This window comes from Lineus longissimus, chromosome 7, assembly GCF_910592395.1.
Source record: "Lineus longissimus chromosome 7, tnLinLong1.2, whole genome shotgun sequence".
Taxonomy (NCBI): domain Eukaryota; kingdom Metazoa; phylum Nemertea; class Pilidiophora; order Heteronemertea; family Lineidae; genus Lineus; species Lineus longissimus.
In genome coordinates, this window is record NC_088314.1 from 17,005,341 (window position 1) to 17,024,384 (window position 19,044).

General features: G+C 41.5%; 2 protein-coding genes across 2 annotated transcripts; one reads left to right on the forward strand and one right to left on the reverse strand.

The window, feature by feature from the left end:
• Nucleotides 1–936: 936 nt before the first annotated feature.
• On the reverse strand, nt 937–7,498 carry LOC135491096 (RNA polymerase II-associated protein 3-like). Its single transcript, XM_064776751.1, has 10 exons — nt 7,224–7,498; nt 6,652–6,822; nt 6,236–6,361; nt 5,604–5,731; nt 5,209–5,401; nt 4,636–4,728; nt 3,801–4,229; nt 2,814–2,911; nt 2,116–2,210; nt 937–1,587 (listed from the first exon to the last, which is right to left on the reverse strand). The coding sequence occupies exons 1-10, from the start codon at nt 7,377–7,379 to the stop codon at nt 1,496–1,498; spliced, it is 1,581 nt and encodes a 526-aa protein (XP_064632821.1). The 5' UTR covers nt 7,380–7,498; the 3' UTR covers nt 937–1,495.
• A 260-nt stretch (nt 7,499–7,758) lies between these two features.
• LOC135491354 (dnaJ homolog subfamily C member 2-like) lies at nt 7,759–17,368 on the forward strand. The gene is made up of 17 exons (XM_064777161.1): nt 7,759–7,906; nt 8,847–9,034; nt 9,449–9,524; nt 10,003–10,101; nt 10,417–10,561; nt 11,084–11,164; nt 11,397–11,462; nt 11,586–11,677; nt 12,251–12,372; nt 12,880–12,948; nt 13,350–13,430; nt 13,975–14,133; nt 14,375–14,544; nt 15,324–15,418; nt 15,590–15,712; nt 15,886–16,064; nt 16,416–17,368. Exons 1-17 carry the CDS (start codon nt 7,864–7,866, stop codon nt 16,482–16,484), a joined length of 1,857 nt encoding a protein of 618 aa, XP_064633231.1. The 5' UTR covers nt 7,759–7,863; the 3' UTR covers nt 16,485–17,368.
• The last annotated feature ends 1,676 nt before the right edge of the window (nt 17,369–19,044 follow it).

Genomic DNA, 19,044 nt, shown 5'->3' on the forward strand with positions numbered 1-19,044 from the left:
ACACTCGAGAAAGCGAGTACACTTGCTTTTCCGAGTATTTTTCACGAATTGCATCTTGGTACCTTACACTCGATATTGAGAGTGCACCTGGGTTCTCGAGTTCGACCCGACCTGATTATTTTCTGGTGGTCTACCTACCTATACCAAGTCCAGCCATTCCAAGAACCTTTGTACTCTTAAGATTTAGGCCACTGTAAACAAATCTGAGAAAGAAGATATGTGCTTGTATACTACATGTAGGTTTGTAGGCCAAACGTCTTGAACCGGAGTTGCATCTCGGCTCCAGTCACAGTTTGTGTAATTCAGGCCTGCAAAGGTACATGTAAAAATGTACATTTTGTAGGTCTACATGTAGGCCTACTGCTCAGTTACATTGGATCTCCCGTCTGCTCTGAATCTACCAGGAAAAAATTTCATGTTATTTTATACGGTGTCGCGGATATTTTTCTACTTCTACTTGTGAGTGCGGCCCGTTTAAAAGAGATGTACTGTACGTAGGTGGACAGACAGTAGACCATATAGTGGACTCCATACCTCCAGCAAATATCCAATAGGGTTACGATGCTAGAAGAACGATGATGATTCACAGAGCGTTTTCTGGCACGAACACCTTTTCAAGTGGTCTTTTCCTCTAGGACTGGCTTTCCTGGATGTGCTCTGTGCCCAGCAGCTCAATTGACGTAAGAGACAAATGCAGAATTAGTTCAAATAAGCATTACTTCCTTCAGCAGATTTCATTTACAACAATTGCAGCATTTGGAATTGATGATAACATTACTGTGTTGACTATCGTGCAACCAGGCCTTGGTGTCTGGTTGTTGTGTTGCATGAGGCTGGTACCAAGGCCTCATTTGATTTGGACTTGGTACCGAAATCACGCATGTTTGCTTTCACAATCATTGCTGCAAAGATACCAAAGTAAGGGTAAAGTAACTATTTATCAAAATACAAAGACTTTATTAAGCTGCAGAACATGTTTGACAAAATGATACTTGCAATACTTGAAACATATGCAAAGCAGCTAAACCATACAGGCTGAAAAAAACATTGTTCATGCTTACCTCCCTAAAAAATATACCCGCACGTTTTCTTATCCCAGGGTCTTGGTGCAGATATTTAATATCATAAGTGCCATTGTGTTAGAATAAGAAAATGGCATAAGTGGCAGATCAGAGTCACCAGAACGCCTGAGATGATTTTCTCTGCCTGAAAGCTCGAGACTGCAGACCGACTGCTTTCAGGCCGGAGAAAATCATCGCGTGCAATCTGGATGACTAGGACCAGACATGAGTGTCATTTTGCATTTATTTTTTATACCACACATCTTCCGAGATTATTTCCAGTGCCATGCAGATATTTTTATCACTTTGGGGATCACCCTCCTCGATGAAAAAAATGTTCAGAGATAAACAGCAATCAATTGAAATGTCTAGATTGTATACTGGGTGTGTTCCTGCAGAGTCGGAAGTGCAATGATTTGAGAAAGTTGCAATTTTTATGATAACATGTAGTCTTCCGCCAAATCGTTGATCTCCTCTCTTGAATGTTTCGCTTGGTTTCTAAGGAAGTCAAACAGGTCTTCTATCACTGAAAAGATTAGAATTAAAGAGTTTCTATCAATGGAAAATACCGTTCATATTCCTTGAAGAAACCGTAAATATTCCTTTGAAGTACTGTTCATATTCCTGGAAGGAAGAACATGTAACCATTGATATTCCTCTGACACGATGCAGGATATCCTAAAGGCTCTTCTCCACATTCTCATTTTACGCTGCATAGTCCGCACCAGGCCTCGGTCCGTAAGTAAAAGGTTGTAACAAGGCCTTGTGCAGAATACACAGCATGACGAGTTTGAAATGGCCCAATTGATTGAAAATTCATGTTGTCAAACCTTTTTAAATTTTTTCTATTTCTTTGTACCTTCCACATTATTGTCCGTTCAGGTTAGAATTTGCAAAACTTCTCCACAGGTATGGTGGTACCCTCGATATTCAAGAAGTTTTGCCAGTGTGTGACACAAGATAGGGTGGCCCTAAAGAAACACTCCACAAATTTCCAGCACATAGTTGGGTGCCTTTTCCAAAGGCATTGTTAGAACACTGGCACTGCTCTCACCTTTCTTATCTTTCTTGGAGAAAAACATAACTGTCATGGAAAACCTCTTCACATCTTTTAAAGCTCTCAGTTCATCATAAACGTCACGATTGGATCTGAAATGTACACACAGCAATTAGCACTAATGAACTACAAGTTGAATAAGACAACGTCTTTGTCATGATACACGTCACATGTACACAGAACAATTAGCACTGACGAATTACAAGTTTTGACATTTGAAGACCACGGAGCTGAGGTGGACTACACTGTAGTGGCTCGGACACCCTGCTAGTAGTCGAGAGGTCCCTGGTTTGAACTCCCAAGTCAATGCGAGACTCTAGGCTAATTTGTCCGACTTCACCAAGGTATATACAGTGAAACCTCCCTTAGTGGACACCTCTCTATTAAGGACAACCTCCAAATTAATGACACTAGATTTGGTCCCAAACTGGTTATTTCCATTCAATTTTACTTCTCTAATCAGGACACCTCTCTATCAAGGACAGCACTTGTCAGTCCCGAGGGTGTCTTTAATAGAGAGATTCTACTGTAAATGGGTATCAGTCAGAAATGCTAAGGTTGAAGCACTGATTGAGCAGGTCACCTGAGTTCTACTGAAAGGTTTCTAACCTTAGTTGATAGGAACTTCAGACAGCTTTTATAGAGTGGTCCGAGGTGAGATTTTCTTGTAAGTGACGATGTAGTCTGCTACTTACGGAATATAGCTATCTCTGTAAACGTGGAGTAATTTGATGAGTACATCAGCATCGAGAGAGAGACCAAAGAGCTTCGAATAGTTTTGTGGTTTGATCGCCTGAAAAAACAACACACAATTTAGAGTAAGCCCTTTCCAATGGTGAAGCTGGTGGATCCCGCTCACAGAATAATCTTGTGGTGTGGCAATGCAGCAAAACCTGACAAATAGTGGGGTAAATAAAAAGTGGGTCCGGTGGTAAACTTGTTAAACCTTTATTTTCGATGGGAAGTCTCAAAGGAAAAGACCATGTAATGGACACAGAGCTACGGTTTCAGACTTAAGCCTGTGCTATTCTCACTGCTTCCTATACACCTTTTCAGAAATGGGGCGCTGAGTGTCCGAAATAGTGATGTCATAAGGGGAAACTATGCCTTATGGTGGAGGGACAAAGGAGATAGTCATGGTTGACCAACACACTTAAATGCCTTTAATGACAGACAAGGGGGAAAAAGTTAGTTCCAATGCAAGCCACCAATTTCGAGAAGCATATGTACAGGGAGATTAGTCTTTTCAACCCAACTGTATAAAATCGGTCATTCCTTAATAAGGTTTTTTAGGTTACACCTCAAAAAAACACTTCTATTTCTGGTCATTGCACACATTTGTTCCAAACTCTGTGCAGCATTTTTCCCCCACCAATTTCAAGCAGACAATTACGTGCTGCGTGGCGGTATTCATAAGGCACTTAATAAGTCCGTGTGGAATCAATTTGAAGAGTCAACATAGCAGCCTTTGACGTCATTGACAGACAACTGTCTAATATCAGTACCGAGTTTTGTTAGAAAATACACGTACTGTGGATAGTAAAACATGTTATAAGATGTCTCCACACAGGCCTGTACGGAAAAAAATGTTCCAGAAATAAGGAACAACATGCCTGTGTCCATTTCTATGTGCCATGAAGCCAGAAACAGAGGTCTTGTTTTCTTTGCCTAACCAGTCTTACCTTTACATATTCAGCAAACAAATCCGTGTGATTCTTTATTATTTTCCAATCCGCCTGAAACTGGTAGGACGTTGCTGGCACAGGGGGAAGCGATGGTGGCCCGCTCGATTCCCGAGGAGACAATGACTCAGCAGATTTTGTACAATAACTTTTCGTCGTGTCTGTTTTTTCTACCTCATTTAAATCTAACTTTTTCACATCGTTAGAAGTATCATCTAATTCCACAATACTGATAGGTGCCTTCTTTTTAATGTTATCACTTTTTGAAGCGCAAACTTCCTCCGTGAAACTTTGAAATTTTGCGTCGTCTGCTTCGAGAAGTTTTCGTTCAGATGGTGTGATTGCAGGCTTTGTATTTTTTGCTGGTAACCTGGCTTTATTTTCTGGTTCATTTCCAATTTCTTCAATCTTGATTCTTACTAATGGTTTCTGCAATAAAACAAAAAAAGGAATCAATCGCTTATGAAGAATGGAGAGAAATACTGGCCAAGCACACCACCCCGACCACAAAGCTCTGGGGCTCTGTGGTAGAGCTCTTTAGGACAGCTGACTATGTTACTGAAAAGCTACTGACTGATGATCTAGCGTGCATCTAAAAAATTCCAAAACACAGAAGAAGAAGAAGAAGAATATGTCATTTTTATTAAAAAAGACATTCTGGAAACAATAATGGGAACCTGAGGGCACACAGCCAAATAAGGAGGGCACCGGAGGAAATGGTCTCCATGCTTTGGCTTTTTATCTAGCCCAACAAACCCGGACCTACATCAAATGGGCTGTGTCTTTATCAGTTATTTATTTATTTTATCATTTACTATAATAGCTGACAGCTGACCTTTGACCTTTTATCTGGAGGTTTGCTGATTGGCTTAACGATTCCTGTGGTCATGTGACTTAGACTGGATGCCTCTGGCTTCGGATTCAACTCCTGAAAATAATTCACACATGTGAAAAAATATTTTTTTCCATTTATGTTTAAAAATAAGGAATTGATACTGAACAAGAGGTACTGGTCGTCTTACCAAAACCGCGAAGATGGACCTGAGCAAAACCTCTCTATTAAGGACTCTTGATTTGGTCCCAAATTGGTTCTTTCCATTCAATTCGACCTCTCTAATCAGGACACCACTCTACTAAGGACAGCACTTTTCAGTCCCGAGGGTGACCTCAATAGAGAGGTTCTACTGTACGTGCACTAAAGTATAATACAGTAGAACCTCTCTATTAAGGACACCCTCGGGACTGACAAATGCTGTCCTTAATAGAGAGGTGTCCTGATTAGAGAGGTCAAATTGAATGGAAACAACCAATTTGGAACAAATACTAGTGTCCTTAACAGAGAGGTTGTCCTTGATAGAGAGGTGTCCGCTAAGGGAGGTTCCACTGTATGTACATGTACCAAACTTACCTTGTTTATTTTCTCCAGCTCTTTCTCTGCCTGTTTATTCTTTGGTTCCAATTTCAAGACTTGTTCAAAGTCCTCTTTTGCCTTGTGCAGCTTCCCCAGGGCTAACCTGGCTGCCCCTCTCCTCGAATAGGCCTTGACGTAAGTTGGATCCAATAATAACGATTCCGTGCAGTCAAACTCGGCAGCTCCGAATCTGTAAAGCAATGAATGCACTTTACACTGGGATACCACAAAATACAATTAAAAAATCTCTGAAAAGGTGCTGATAGTCAAAAATGTATCAAATTTTATTACATTATTGTCGTCTACAAGATGGCGCTGGCTAAGAAACGGGTTTCTTTATCTATCATAAGTATTCGTATTCACCAGAAAAGAAATGTTGTCACGGAACATACTTTTCCTGCTTGAGTAGTGCCATAGCCCTGTTCGCTGGTAATACTGCATTGTATGAGTCACATTGAATTCCTTTGGTGTAGCATTCAACAGCTTCATTGTACTTCCCAGCCTTGAAGCACTGATTTCCCTGAAAAGAAAGAAAACGAACTCATTCAACACAATTGCAAGAGTCATCATCTGGGGATCCAAGGAGGTGTTGTTGGCTGAACCTGAGCCTGTCTGATCCCCCACCTTGTACCCACCTCCGAGTTTGATGCTTTGTCGTTCCTCTAATACATCCCGGGAATCATCTTTAATTTTCAGCTTCAGTGCACTATTAACCTCTTGAATCCCAAAACTTGAAAATCCCGGGATCCCAGAGTGGTCACGTGGTTGCGAAATTGGGTCCGACTTTCACGATGTATAGCACCCGCATACAACTGCCAAAGTATGGTACCGAGGCGCCATCTACCCAGGCATGCTCTAACTGACCCTACTGTACATCAAACACGCTAAAAACAAGCAATAAACTAGTGTCCCAGCTCAAGGGAATAAAAATATCACTGAGACCGGCCTGTCGGTCGTTGGGAAAAAATGTTATTTCAAAATGACCGACTGGTCGGTCGCTGGGATTCAAGAGGTTAAGACTCACCCTATCTTTCTCCAAAAGAGCCTGCTGCTTCATGCGCTCAATTTCCCACTCCTCATCGGTCTCCAGATCTGACCCTGACGATGACTTTACGCCTTCTTTCCCATCAACTGCAGCACATGCAGCATCCTAAAGAGAATTAAATTCAATAAATACGGGTGGTACCCTTGATAATCAAGAAGTTTTGTCAGTCTGCAACACAAGAAACTAAAGGTAGAATGGGTCTATATAAACCCTTTACAACATTCTAGAGTGCTGTAGGGTGGCTCCCCTAAGGTAGGGTGGGACCGCCCTGACAAATGGCCATGTGGAGAACACTGCTGTCTATCAAAGGTATGCGAGTCTGATCAGAATGCTATCTAAACATTGAAATCGTGACAAAAATGAGCGTGACCCAATTTGATTCCATCCTCACTCACCACATCAAATTTTTCCCATGATTTCCAGTCATAGCCACTTATCCTCTTTGGTTTAGCACTAACAGCAGAAGATGCTGCCCCTTCAGGGGTGCTCGTCTCTTTTCCGTCTTTGACCTTAACCTTTTTCTTCTTTCGCTTCTTTTCGAAGGCATTCCTAACCGGTGGCAGTTCCTGCAAAGGAGAGGAATGAAATAAAATGACAGGGGCTTGCATAAGAGGTAATTTCAATTACCCGCAAACCGCACCCATGTCATATCCAGGACTGAAGTTCCCAAGTACCATATTCATTCAATGGACAATTCAACAAAGACATAGACAAACCAGAGCCAAAATAAAATTAATGTGCACACTCAGAACGCATCAGAAAGCCAAAGCAAACTTTCGACTATGGCATCAGCCAATGCCACCAGGCATTATGAATTTCACGCCTTGCCCCTTTGCCTTGGGCTTGGCTTTCAGCGCCCAAACAAACTTCGCAGAAATTGACGTTGTCAATCAATCAACTCTATAGAATATAAGAACAAGAACTCAGAACGAATCAAAAGCAATATGATATAACCAGTAAAACTAACCGATGCTTCAACTGTCTTTGTGGTCTTCAGAGATTCATCCTTCTTCTTGATGTCGTCTTCCCAGCTGTCCAAATCTTTCAAGAAGCCCTGCAAGTCGGACTGACTGTGTCGAATTTGATGTTGTAACTCAATGAATTTATCAACTTTTGGTTCCATTTTGTTCTTTTAGTTCAGTTTCAATATCAAGCGCAGAAACATTCCATATATACAGAACATTAAGCGCTTTATTTCAGCAATTTTTGCCAGAAAATTCTAGGAATTTTATTTCATGGGCGCTGCCATCTTGCATTTAGAATAAATTGCAGATTTTTTTGTAGAATTCATTTCTTTATTTCAAAACTAATGTAAAATTTGAAAATTTTTATCAAATTAATATAAATTATTCTTATAAATATAGATTTCAAAATACATTTTACTCTTTTTTGTTGTGGCATTCGCGACAAATTAGATAATAAATCTACAAAAATTTGGCCTGTAGTCTTCCAAGTGGCCTTGACCCCAAATCCAACATGCTGTACTTGCTGTACATGTTGAATACACACATGCACACACATGAACTTGTAAACTGATAGTCAAATCAGGCAACATTTCCCACACTAGTTGTACGCTCAAGCTCTGTCAGATTGGTGAGAAGTGAAGGATGGTTGAAGTTAGCAAAACAGAGGTTGTTGGGACTCTATCAGGTCAGTTAAATTTTGTGTCTTTCGGGTCGCGGCTTCATGAGACATGACTTTCTTCCGCTTCCTGCTGCTGTGGTGAAAAGTCGACTCAAGTTTTGTGCTGGAGCCTTGTTTGTCATGTTCGTGTATTCGGAACGAGTTTACAATCCCCGATCACACCCCAAAAAAGGTCATCGGTTGACTAACCAAGCACCACTGTTCAATGGATTTATAGTTGAATGCGATCAAACTACGTCATTTCCGATCGGGGATTCTAAAGTTTAGCTTCTCATGTCCATGGCCAGGGTGGATCTGGCCGCAAAACTTCCTTTTGGAATATCGTGCAGTCGGGCAGCCTATACGATGATGACCTCATCAGTCATGGTGGCGCTGTCGTTACCTTGTCTTTGTGTCACACTCACAGAAAATATTGACGATTTCGACGCGATTTTTTGTGAGAGTGACAAGTCATGCCTTTCATCTGGAAGAAAGGGTCACAGTTACCATGGTAACTTATGGCGTTGACAGTTTCGAAGAAGTTCGTCTTGGCGCTGACCAGTCATGCGTTTCACCTTGAACGTGTCCCTAGGCATTGTCCGAAGTCTGCTGAGGCGTTCCGACGTGTTCTGAGTGTGCGCAGTTGATTTATTTTGGCGTTGATTCGTCTTCTTCGAAAAGGCTCAGGTCAGAAGTTGGCTCTCTAACTTGTTCCGATAGCAAATAATCACCCGGGCGACAGTGTCACATAATATATCAGGGCTCGAATTTAACAACTGCCATGGCAGTTGTTGCCCTCCGAAATGGCCTTTGTGCCCTCTCATATCTTCTCTCACATTTCTCAGTACCCTAGGCCAAAATGGCTCTACTGTAAATGGACGCCTTGATAAAATATTTTTAATTCAAGGCCAGATATCTTGCTAGTGCATTAAATAGCATCCATTCTATCCAAGATGCATTTTTTCAGGTCTTTCAACGATCCAAGTGGAACCAGTTGGACGTTGGTTTGAAGCGTACTGCTTGAGGCGTTTACGAAAGCAGACATTGTCTGCCAATTCGGTTCATTCTTCCAGCTCCGAGGATACGGAATCTGACGTCAGTGAAGATGAGGAGGATGTTGCATTCCTTCAGTCGCTGGATCCAACAGATTGGAAAGTATGCACTTTACAGTGGAAAATCTATCGATTTGAAGAATAATGCAGAAATTGTAGCGCATAGTACTGATCACGAAGCCTGGGAGCCTGGCATCAGACGTTTGGAAGTAAAAGAGTGTTTCCTCAGCCAATTTTCACTGGCCCTTCATAAGCAGTGTCACTAGGAACCAAACTTGATATTTTACTGTGCAAATATTTATACAGTAGAATCTCTATATTTTAAAGGACACCCTTGAAACTAACAATGGCTGTCCTTAATGGAGAGGTGTCCTGATTACAGGGGTCAAATGCAATGGTAACGACCAGTTTGGGACCAAATGCAGTGTACCGGTAGTCTTCAGTAGAGGGGTGTCTGCTAAGGGAGGTTCCACTGTACAAACCGATGAAAGAATACATTTCCAATGTTTTTTTACAGCACCAAGATCATTATCAAGTGCTCGGATTGAAGAATCTCCGTTACAAAGCCACAGACGACCAGATCAAAAGAGCTTGTGAGTTAGTCCCTCAAATGTTTCTATATGTGTTAGGTTTCTGAAATTGAAACCATGTTTGTCCTAGGTAAAAATGTTGATTTCATTCTGGGCATTTGTGGTAAAGGTCAGGACCAACAGAAATATTATGGGCATTATTACCAAGCTGTCAACTGCCTACATGTAATATTTTCCACTCTACATTATAGTTCTCATCATCAAATTGTACATACAATACAATTAAACAAAAAGTGACTGAATCTTGCGCTGTTTCAATTTTGTTCCCGACTGGACCCAAGTAAGTCGTCCATGCAGCAATCATCTTTGTGGCAATTGAGGCATCGGCAATATGCTGCGTAGGCCTACATCTATATCGGTGTAAAAAAGGTAAGCCTATGTCTATATTCGCGGTAGAAAATAGTGTTTTAGTTCACAGATTTCTCTGCAATTTCTCTATGAAAATGTTTATGTGTACGGTATGTCTCGATTCTCTTTCCAGATAAAAAGAAAGTCTTGAAACATCATCCTGACAAGAGGCGTGCTCATGGCCTGCAGGTGAAGGATGGAGATGACGACTACTTCTCGTGTATCACTAAAGGTGAGATCTGTTTGGTATGCGCCGTTCACCCGTCCAATTCATGAACGCGTTCAACTTTGCTTAACTTCAGCTCTGGGGCAAATGAGTCAACCACTAGACCATCCATGGTCGGCCGGTGAAGCTATGCCATAACTGGCTTTGCAGTACATGTATATCTTTTTCCCATGCGGACAAAGATGACTCGTTCTCGAGTCATTTAGCAACACTAGCATCTCTGTACTGACTACAATCCGGAGTTCACGTCACGTCGGAAGGTCTGCTTGTTGTTTTGCTCACCTAAGTCATGATCGTGCTTTTTCCATCTACACCTTTCAGCCATTGATATCCTTGGCAACAAGGTGAAACGGAGATCATATGATAGCGTCGACCCAGAGTTTGACAATGCGGTGCCCAGTGGCTCTGGTGTCGCCAAGGATAACTTCCTCACAACTTTCAAGCCAGCTTTTGAAAGAAATGCAAGGTAATTTTCACATATTTGATGTTGTCTGAATTTATGGCCAATGTTTTGTCTGGGTTGTACTTCTTCTTCAGCGTTTGCTCTGCACTTGGAGGTGATTTTCTCCAGGGAGTAGTCCTCCTCCAAGGTGGGATGAGCGTTTATGCGTGCCACTACGTTTATGCGCCAATTGGGTTTAATGGCCTAGTGAATCTGACTTCGGCAAGTGGATTGTACTGACTGCACTGACAAAATACTTCTATTTTATTTAGAAACCAATGTTATATGTCAACATCAGAACGACATAATTCTCGCTTGTCAAGGGGAAACTGCATGGTTGAGTGTGTTGCTCAAATATGTAATCAGTTTCATAAGTAAACCGGGAGTTGAACCCATGACGTTCAAATGATATGAGCTTCGCGCACTTGTCATTACTCAACCGATCTCCATATACCTTTATTTCTATTTTGTGACGATGCTTTATTTTTTGTTCTAGAACGACAATATTTTTGTAACTATTCTGACTATTCTTTTGCATAATTTCAGATGGTCCACGAAAAGGAATGTGCCCGGTTTAGGAAACATGAACAGTACATTTGATGAAGTTAATCATTTCTATTCATATTGGTGAGTTGAGAATTGTTTCTTTATTCTCTGATCTGATGATAAAGAATATGCACCAAATACACGTACCTAGTAGTTTAACCACTCCCAACAGAGCCGGGTATACACTGGTTTTATTTTCATTTTTATTTTGCCCTCATCATCCACCTTTTCATGACAAAACATCTATTAAACTAACAATTGAATTGATGTGGCCTAGGTGGAGATGGTTCAAGAATATTTCGGTTCTTTTCAGGTACGACTTTGATTCCTGGCGAGAGTATTCCTACCTCGACGAAGAGGAAAAAGAAAAAGGAGAAAAGTAGGTATTGTACCAGTTTTTGGTTGAAATGCATTACGCTGATTCCACGTTATTCACGACCCTATTTTACGGTCGTCTAATGACCACTTCGATTCAACTAAATGGACCAACTCTTCTCTTCAGCCGAGAAGAAAGAAAATGGATAGAAAGACAAAACAAAACTGCGAGAGGGAAATTAAAAAAGGAAGAAGTTCAGCGGTTACGAACTTTAGTAGGCAAGTTGAAATCTACATTTCTTTAATCCTCAGCCATAATACTGACAAAATCCTTGTTGTGTGAATGAAATGCAGTGGGACAGAACATGAAGATTCAGTTGAGGGTGGGTTTGAAAAAATTGGTTTTGAACCTGTAGAGGAGCCTCATAGCCGAGTGGTTAACACTGCTGGCTACCACGCAAAAGGGCCCGGGGAGAACCCGGGATTGTATTTCTGGATGAACTGGTGTGACTTTCATTTTGCTCTTCACAACATTGCAATGTATGAAATACTCGAGGCTCTGTCGGATGAGACTAAAAGTTGTGGTCCCCTGTACCTGAGTGTCTATGCCAGGGCAAGTGAAAGATCCAGCACAGGTTGACAGTAGCCTATAGTGGACTCCATACGTCCAGCAAAAATCCAATGGGGTTATGATGCCGGTAATGATATGATATGATAAATGACAGCGATATGCAACGCTTCTCAAATTTATAACGAACCAAGCCGATGAATCTTTGTGGATCCACACTTGCCTAGTTGACTTGATGAAGCTCTCAAGTTAAACATTGTTTGAGTATTTTGCTGCTCTTTCAGACAATGCTTATAACTGTGATCCAAGAATACAAAAGTTTAAAGATGACGAGAAGGAGAAGAAGTTAGCTCATAAACGTGCTCGCCAGGAAGCGGCGAGGGCAAAAGTGGAGGAGGAGGAGAGGGTAGGTCTTAAAGGGATTTATCTGGTTAAGTGGATAGTGCCCCTGCTTGCCACCATGTGACGCCACTATCACTTATAAAACGTGGTCTCTGATAATGATTTCGTCAGTGTTCCGAGGTAGTTTTGTGACATGGCTTGTGAATTTCAGGCAGGCCTATTGTCACAATCCATTCTAGTGCATTGTCTATTGCAGTTCAATGATTTTTCAATTCTCCTGTTTGGAGGAGTCGCAGTCCTGCTGGAAGCCGTTTTGTGTGAAAACCAAGATATCTCGTGCCCAAATTGTTTCTTTAGGGTCTTATGCTTTCCTCTGGGCCATCCCTAAACTTTCAGTCTGGTTTGATTCCTGGTTTGGCCACCAGGTGGCTAAAATCGAAAACTAGGGCTTGTTCATTGGTATGGTAAATTTTCTTATCATATGTAAAAAACTGTCTGTGAGGGTAGTGTGAGCACAATGGCCCTGGCCATTTCATTTTAAAGTTTAAAATGACATTTGTTTCTTCTTCAGAAAAAAAGAGAAGTTGAAGAAGAGGAAAGAAAGAAGAAGGAAAAAGAGGAAGAGGAACTTAAGGCTCAGGTTAATGTCTGTTTGTAAAGTACATGTATTGGCATAAAATAAAGTTTTCCAATGATCTTTTGAAAATTTGGTTGAATATAGATCTAACCTTCAAAGAGTGTCTAAGCTTACAACACTGTGGTGTGATTTTATCAATCTGAGCATCTTAGAGCTTTCTCGTGATAGGACAAGAGCACAAAATCCCTCTGAATTTATTTTGAAATTATCCTTTTGAAAATCAGTCCTCTTTCTCACATAGTGGGAATGCGTCCAGGATGGGGAGGTAGCACAGCGATTCAGTTATAGTTTTTCGATAAGGTTTTTACAATAAATAGTTATTTTGCATTATCACAGCCAAAATAGACTTGAGGAACAAATGGCAAGAAAAGAACTCTTTAGACAAACATTTTTTCTCATTTTAGCGAGAAAAGGAGAAAAAAGAAAAAGACGCCCAGAAGAAAGCAATCAAAAAAGAGCGGAAGACATTTCGTTCTAAAATGAAAGTGAGCTATTTTTCCTCGCTTTTTGATAAATCCCAGTGAATCCCACATCCAGTCATGCACTTTTGTGCAAACATCGAGCAACGACACCAACAGCTGATGACGTCATGTTGTCTGTTGGTACTGATATCAAGTGACATCACATGATGTCACGCAGAACGTTTTGTCGCAATCGGCTAAAACAGCCAGCGAGGATCTTCCCAGATGTGATCGGTTTTGCTATTGGCATTTCACCTTTTGGTTGAAACTCGTCACTGAGTATCAAAAGGGGAGCCTCATAACCAAGTGGTTAACACTGCTGGCTACCACGCAAAAGGGCCCGGGATCGATCCCAGGGAGGATTGTATTTCTGGATGAACCGGCGTGGCTTTCAAGGAACTGAAATTCCTGGCTCTTCACAGTCCTTCAATGAAACTTAAAGCCGAGATTCCTTGTATCTGGTGTCTATGGTAGAGCAAGATTAAAAGACCCCACCAAGTGAGAAACATGAGTAGCTTATGTGGACTCAACCTCTCTAACAAGTTTTAACCAAAACCTTCTTTTTAAGGAATTCGACTACTTTTGTGCTGATGATACTGAAAGAGTGGCCAACATGCAGGACGTCGAGAAACTGGCTGAACTGTTGTCCGTCGTAAGCCTAAGAGAAATGAATGAGGGTCTTACTAGTGGAGACGAAGATAAAGCAAAGGAGGCATTCTCCTCTAAGGTTTGTCTAAATAAGAGATTTTTATCCCTGCGACCTGTAATGATTGTCACATGCATCCAAAATCTCTAGGGTCAGTTAGAGCATGCCTGGGTAGATGGCGCCTCGGTACCGGACTTTGGCGGTTGTATATGGGCGCTATACATTGTGAAAGTCACACCCAATTTCGCCACCACGTGACCACCCTGGGATCCCGGGATTTTCAAGTTTTGGGATTCAAGAGGTGAAGTCCTCCTACTTTCAGCTCAAAGAGTTAAACGACCAAATCGAGAAAGAGAAACAACAGCAGCTGGAGATGTCCAAGAAGTCGGCGTCTGGTGGTGGATCAGGGGGCGGAGGGAAACAATGGAGTGAGGACGAGATGCAGACGCTTATCAAGGCTGTCAATGTATTCCCTGCCGGAACAAACCAGAGGTGTGTAATCCGTCGTATTCTATATTAGTCTCGGGCATGTTCTGGAATCCTATTTACATGTATAGTACAGTAGAACCTCTCTAATAAGGACATCCTCGGGACTGACAAGTGCTGTCTTTTTTTAATAGAGAGGTGTCCTGATTAGAGAGGTCAAAATGAATGTTAATGACCTATTTGGGACCAAAACTGGTGTCCTTAATAGAGAGGGTGTCCTTAGTAGAGAGGTGTCCGCTAAGGGAGGTTCCACTGTATGTAAGTTTTCCCCTGAAGTGTATATATGTGTGTTGTAGATATCATGTAACTCTGTACGCGGCCTAATTGTAAGGTTTGCACACCCAGTTCACCAGTTGGGTGTAGTTCAGCACTGACCGATCGGACAGAAGGACGTGTGTGACGTTAAAGTGCTGTGTACATATATTCGTAAGTTCGTGTTGTTCCCATTCTCTCTTCCTCACGATGAATCTGGTCAGTTACTGCCTGGGGGTAACAGGTAGGTAGTGTTTCAGCTGAAAATCGGAAAGGGAGGGAAGAAAAGGGCGTAGTCAAAAATGGCAGGGTGCTGCGTCCTACTTTAAATGAAAATGCATCAGTTGCTTATATAAAACCTCAAATAAGGCTGGGCAGTGAGAGAAAATTTAGAAAAGGAAGGGTATCGCGCCCAGCCCAGCCCAGCCCAGCCCAACCCAAATGACACACCACCCGAGGTTCAGCGGGACGTTTTCATTTTGCTTGTACAAGGTGCCCTAAATTGTTCACCTCTTGTTTTCCCTTCACTGTAGATGGGAAGTTGTGGCCAACTTCATTAACCAGCATTGCGGGTCGAACTTTGGACCAAAAGATACATTATCGAAGGCCAAGGCACTTCAAAAGATGGGTAAGTAGGGTGGATAGAGAAGTTAAACGCCTTTAACGAATCAGTATTTTGCGCTGAGCGTCTTTGCAGTATTGTCTCAGTGTATATCATTCGTTATGTGCGTACGTAATTTACAGAATTCCCTCAAGGCCTGTGAAGCTCCATTGTACATACTTACTCTTTGTCTTTCAGATCCCACAATGAAGCAGGCGGCCAACCAGAAGGCATTTGAGCATTTCAATAAGGAGTCAAAACGTCCTGACAAAGCCGAAGGGCTTCCGAAAGAGGAAGCTGATATTAGTGCAAGATACGACAGTAAGTCTATTAAATATTAGTATTCTAATTTAATTTAAAAAGGCTTTAATGCGCAAACAATTCGGTTTAAAACTCCAGTTTGACCACATCATCAGACAGCCGATGAGCAGATACTTCTTTAGCAAGCTCTGAAGATCCATTCTAACTACCACTACATCTGTCTTTCTTCAAAGGTGTCGCCGTACAGCAGATAGCGGAGACTGGTGGCAATCCGGCCCCTTGGACCGCTGATGAGCAGAAACTTCTCGAGCAAGCCCTGAAGACCTACCCGGCGAGTACCAAGGACAGATGGGATGTTATTTCTGTTGCAATCCCTGGCAGATCAAAGAAGGATTGTATGAAAAGATACAAGGTTGGTGCCAAGATATTCAGTTTTGACAACACTTCATGTGCAGTAGGACCTCTCTATTAAGGACACCCTTGGGACTGTCAAGTGCTGTTCTTAATAGAGAGGTGTCCCGATTAGAGAGGTCAAATTGAACAGAAACAACCAATTTGGGTTGTGTCATTGTGACATTTATCCAGTCATACACAAAGAAGAAGAAATTTATCAAACAGTTTCAAAATAAATAGGAGACAAGTAGTATAAAATTATTAAAGGAATAATCCACCTCTTCCTTGAAGTATTTTCGTTTTTATGTACATTGTATATCTATTCAAGTTGCCATCTCTGAGCTCATGTTGTGACGTATACTACTTTCAGGAGCTTGTGGAATTAGTTCGGGCAAAGAAACTCGCACAGGCCGCTGCAGCCGCTAAGACCAAGAAATAGCAATGGATGGATCAGATCATCATACATTTACTTTCGAATCAGTTGGGACCTTTTGTTAAAGTGGACTGAGAGATTCATAAAAGCATTTAGACAATGCACCTGTGAAAAAGAGGTTTGAGTCTATAATGCATCCAGATCTACCTGCGGTACTGCATTATTTCATCTCAATTTCTAACTTCTACCCTTGGCTAAAATACCGCCATACTTTGCTTCATGATTCCATTTTTTTGGGGACCTCTGTACGTTTGAACAAGTAAAATACACTGCCCATGTTATATTCATATGTGTAAGGCATATAAACACCGCAGAAGTTATGCTGTCAGTGAGGTTTATTATCAAGTTGAAACTGATCCATTCTGAACCTCAGGGCAACACTTGACTTAGCACTAATGACCGTTATGCGAGGGGAGGAGCATACAATTGACTCTGGATGAAACTGATCAGAGTACAATCTAATGGTCATGAATGAAATAAGTAGTATATTTGCCACATTTCCTGAAGATATCATGACATTTGTGTGTAAGATGAGAGAGCTGTTGTATTAAATGTGTGAGTATCCACCAGCTGGCGGCCATCTTTGATTAAAGTAGGGAGGGAATGGGAGTTACTGGATGTGTTGTACATTCATATTGAGTAATGTATCAATGTATACACTGCATCATACGCTGACCCCCACATCTATAGCAGTGTAACATATCTCATTGAACTTTGTCCTTGTTTCGGCTGATGTGTTTTCAAACTGGACAAAAGCTGTATAGGATGTTCATTAAAAGGTGATATATTATATCCCTCTGTTAACTGCTGTTCTTGTGAAAAATATTTTGTGGATTAATCAGTAATGCGTCTGCAAAGATCGAGATGAATACCTCAGACGATTGGGGGTGGGGGGGGGGGGGGGGCTATTGAGCCCTTTATTTCACTTGCCTTTGGCTTAACAAGTCAATACAGTTTGTCCAGCCACGCCATATTCTGCATTTCAAATTGAAAATCTGTTCTCAAAAGTAACATCCCTTGTGTTGCAGGTGTATGGTGTGGTGGCTTTTACTTTGCGCAGTTAGTACTGACAACTTGAACGACCTTTTGTTTTCCATGCTGCCCATTTGAAAATGAATTCTTAATAAAATTTGATGGATGTTTACCACTATTGAACAATTAATCAACACCCTCTGCTACATGCATGACTTCCAAGCATGGTACTGTTTCGATACAGATAGATATGTGCATTGGGTCTCTTATCTACATACATGTGTACAAAGAAATCTTTTAAATGAATAAAAACTAATCTCCATGTACAGTAGAACCTCCCTTAGCGGACACCTCTCTATTAAGGACAGCCTCTCTATTGTTTCAATTCAATTTGTCCTCTCTAATCAGGACACCTCTCTATTAAGGACAGCACTAGTCAGTTCCGAGGGTGTCCTTAATAGAGGGGTTCTACTGCACATGAAGTGCTGTCAAAACTGAATATCTTGGCACCACCGGTTCTACTGTATGTGTACAAATAAAAGACTGGTATATGAAGCTGTAAACATTTTCAGGTGAATTAAACAATGATTTTGAGTGAAAATATGTTGTCTTTTATCGTCAGTCATGAATTTAGGGGGTACCTATGCTTGTACCAGAATTTCAGAGTGACCCCCTTTGGTAGGGAACACAGAAAATGATAGACCCCTTAAGTAGTCCTCGTTGATGGAGAAAAACCGGGAGAAAGCACGTGTCTGCGGCGTGGTCGTTTACCGAACAAAAAGGATACCCTTAAATACGGGGTGTGGACCCTAAAATACGGGGCGCACATTAATGGGACTCTCAGCATACCCTTTTTACAGAAATTGAACGGAACTGATCGGCAAAATTGACCCTTTCTTCATGGTTTGAACGGGGTTTTCTCCGTACCTCAAACCTGAAAAAGTGACCCTTTTCCGTACATTTCCCGTACGCGCATGCGGTCACAAAAAATTTTGAGTGAGGGGGCCGGGTGCTGGTTACTATCAACGTGGAGGCCAGAACCCTGTATTAGACACGGTGTACCTTACGTGTACATTTCTGTTTATAGGTTTTGGTGAAAAAAGTACCGCTGGAGCCAGTCAATCTTCACCAAATTTTATATGTGTTTAGAAGAACCCTTTACCAATATCATAATAAAATATTACAACATTCCAATACCAAATGCCTGAGAAAAATGACCTCAGCACAGCATATCTGTCAAATCGTCACGAATTGATATTGGCCGTATCAAAGTACGAGTTCTAAACTGAGCAGTGAGCTCACATTTTCTGAAATATGTTGTCAAAAAGCATGATGAAGATTTAGAATTTCCCACAGATAGAGAATAAATTCCTTTTAGATCCACCACAGCCATGTATTTACCACATCTTGACATGTTAATAAGCTCTATTGACTGTGCCCCACTTCTGTGGAAACATTTGTAGCCATTTTATTTCATAGTTTTGTGGGAACTTGACGGGAAGCGGGTAGATCACCCGCATTACACTAAATGTAAAGGCCATTTGTTTGGAGGGTTTGTTAAGGGACCAAACTGCTTGATGCCATTTCTTCATCT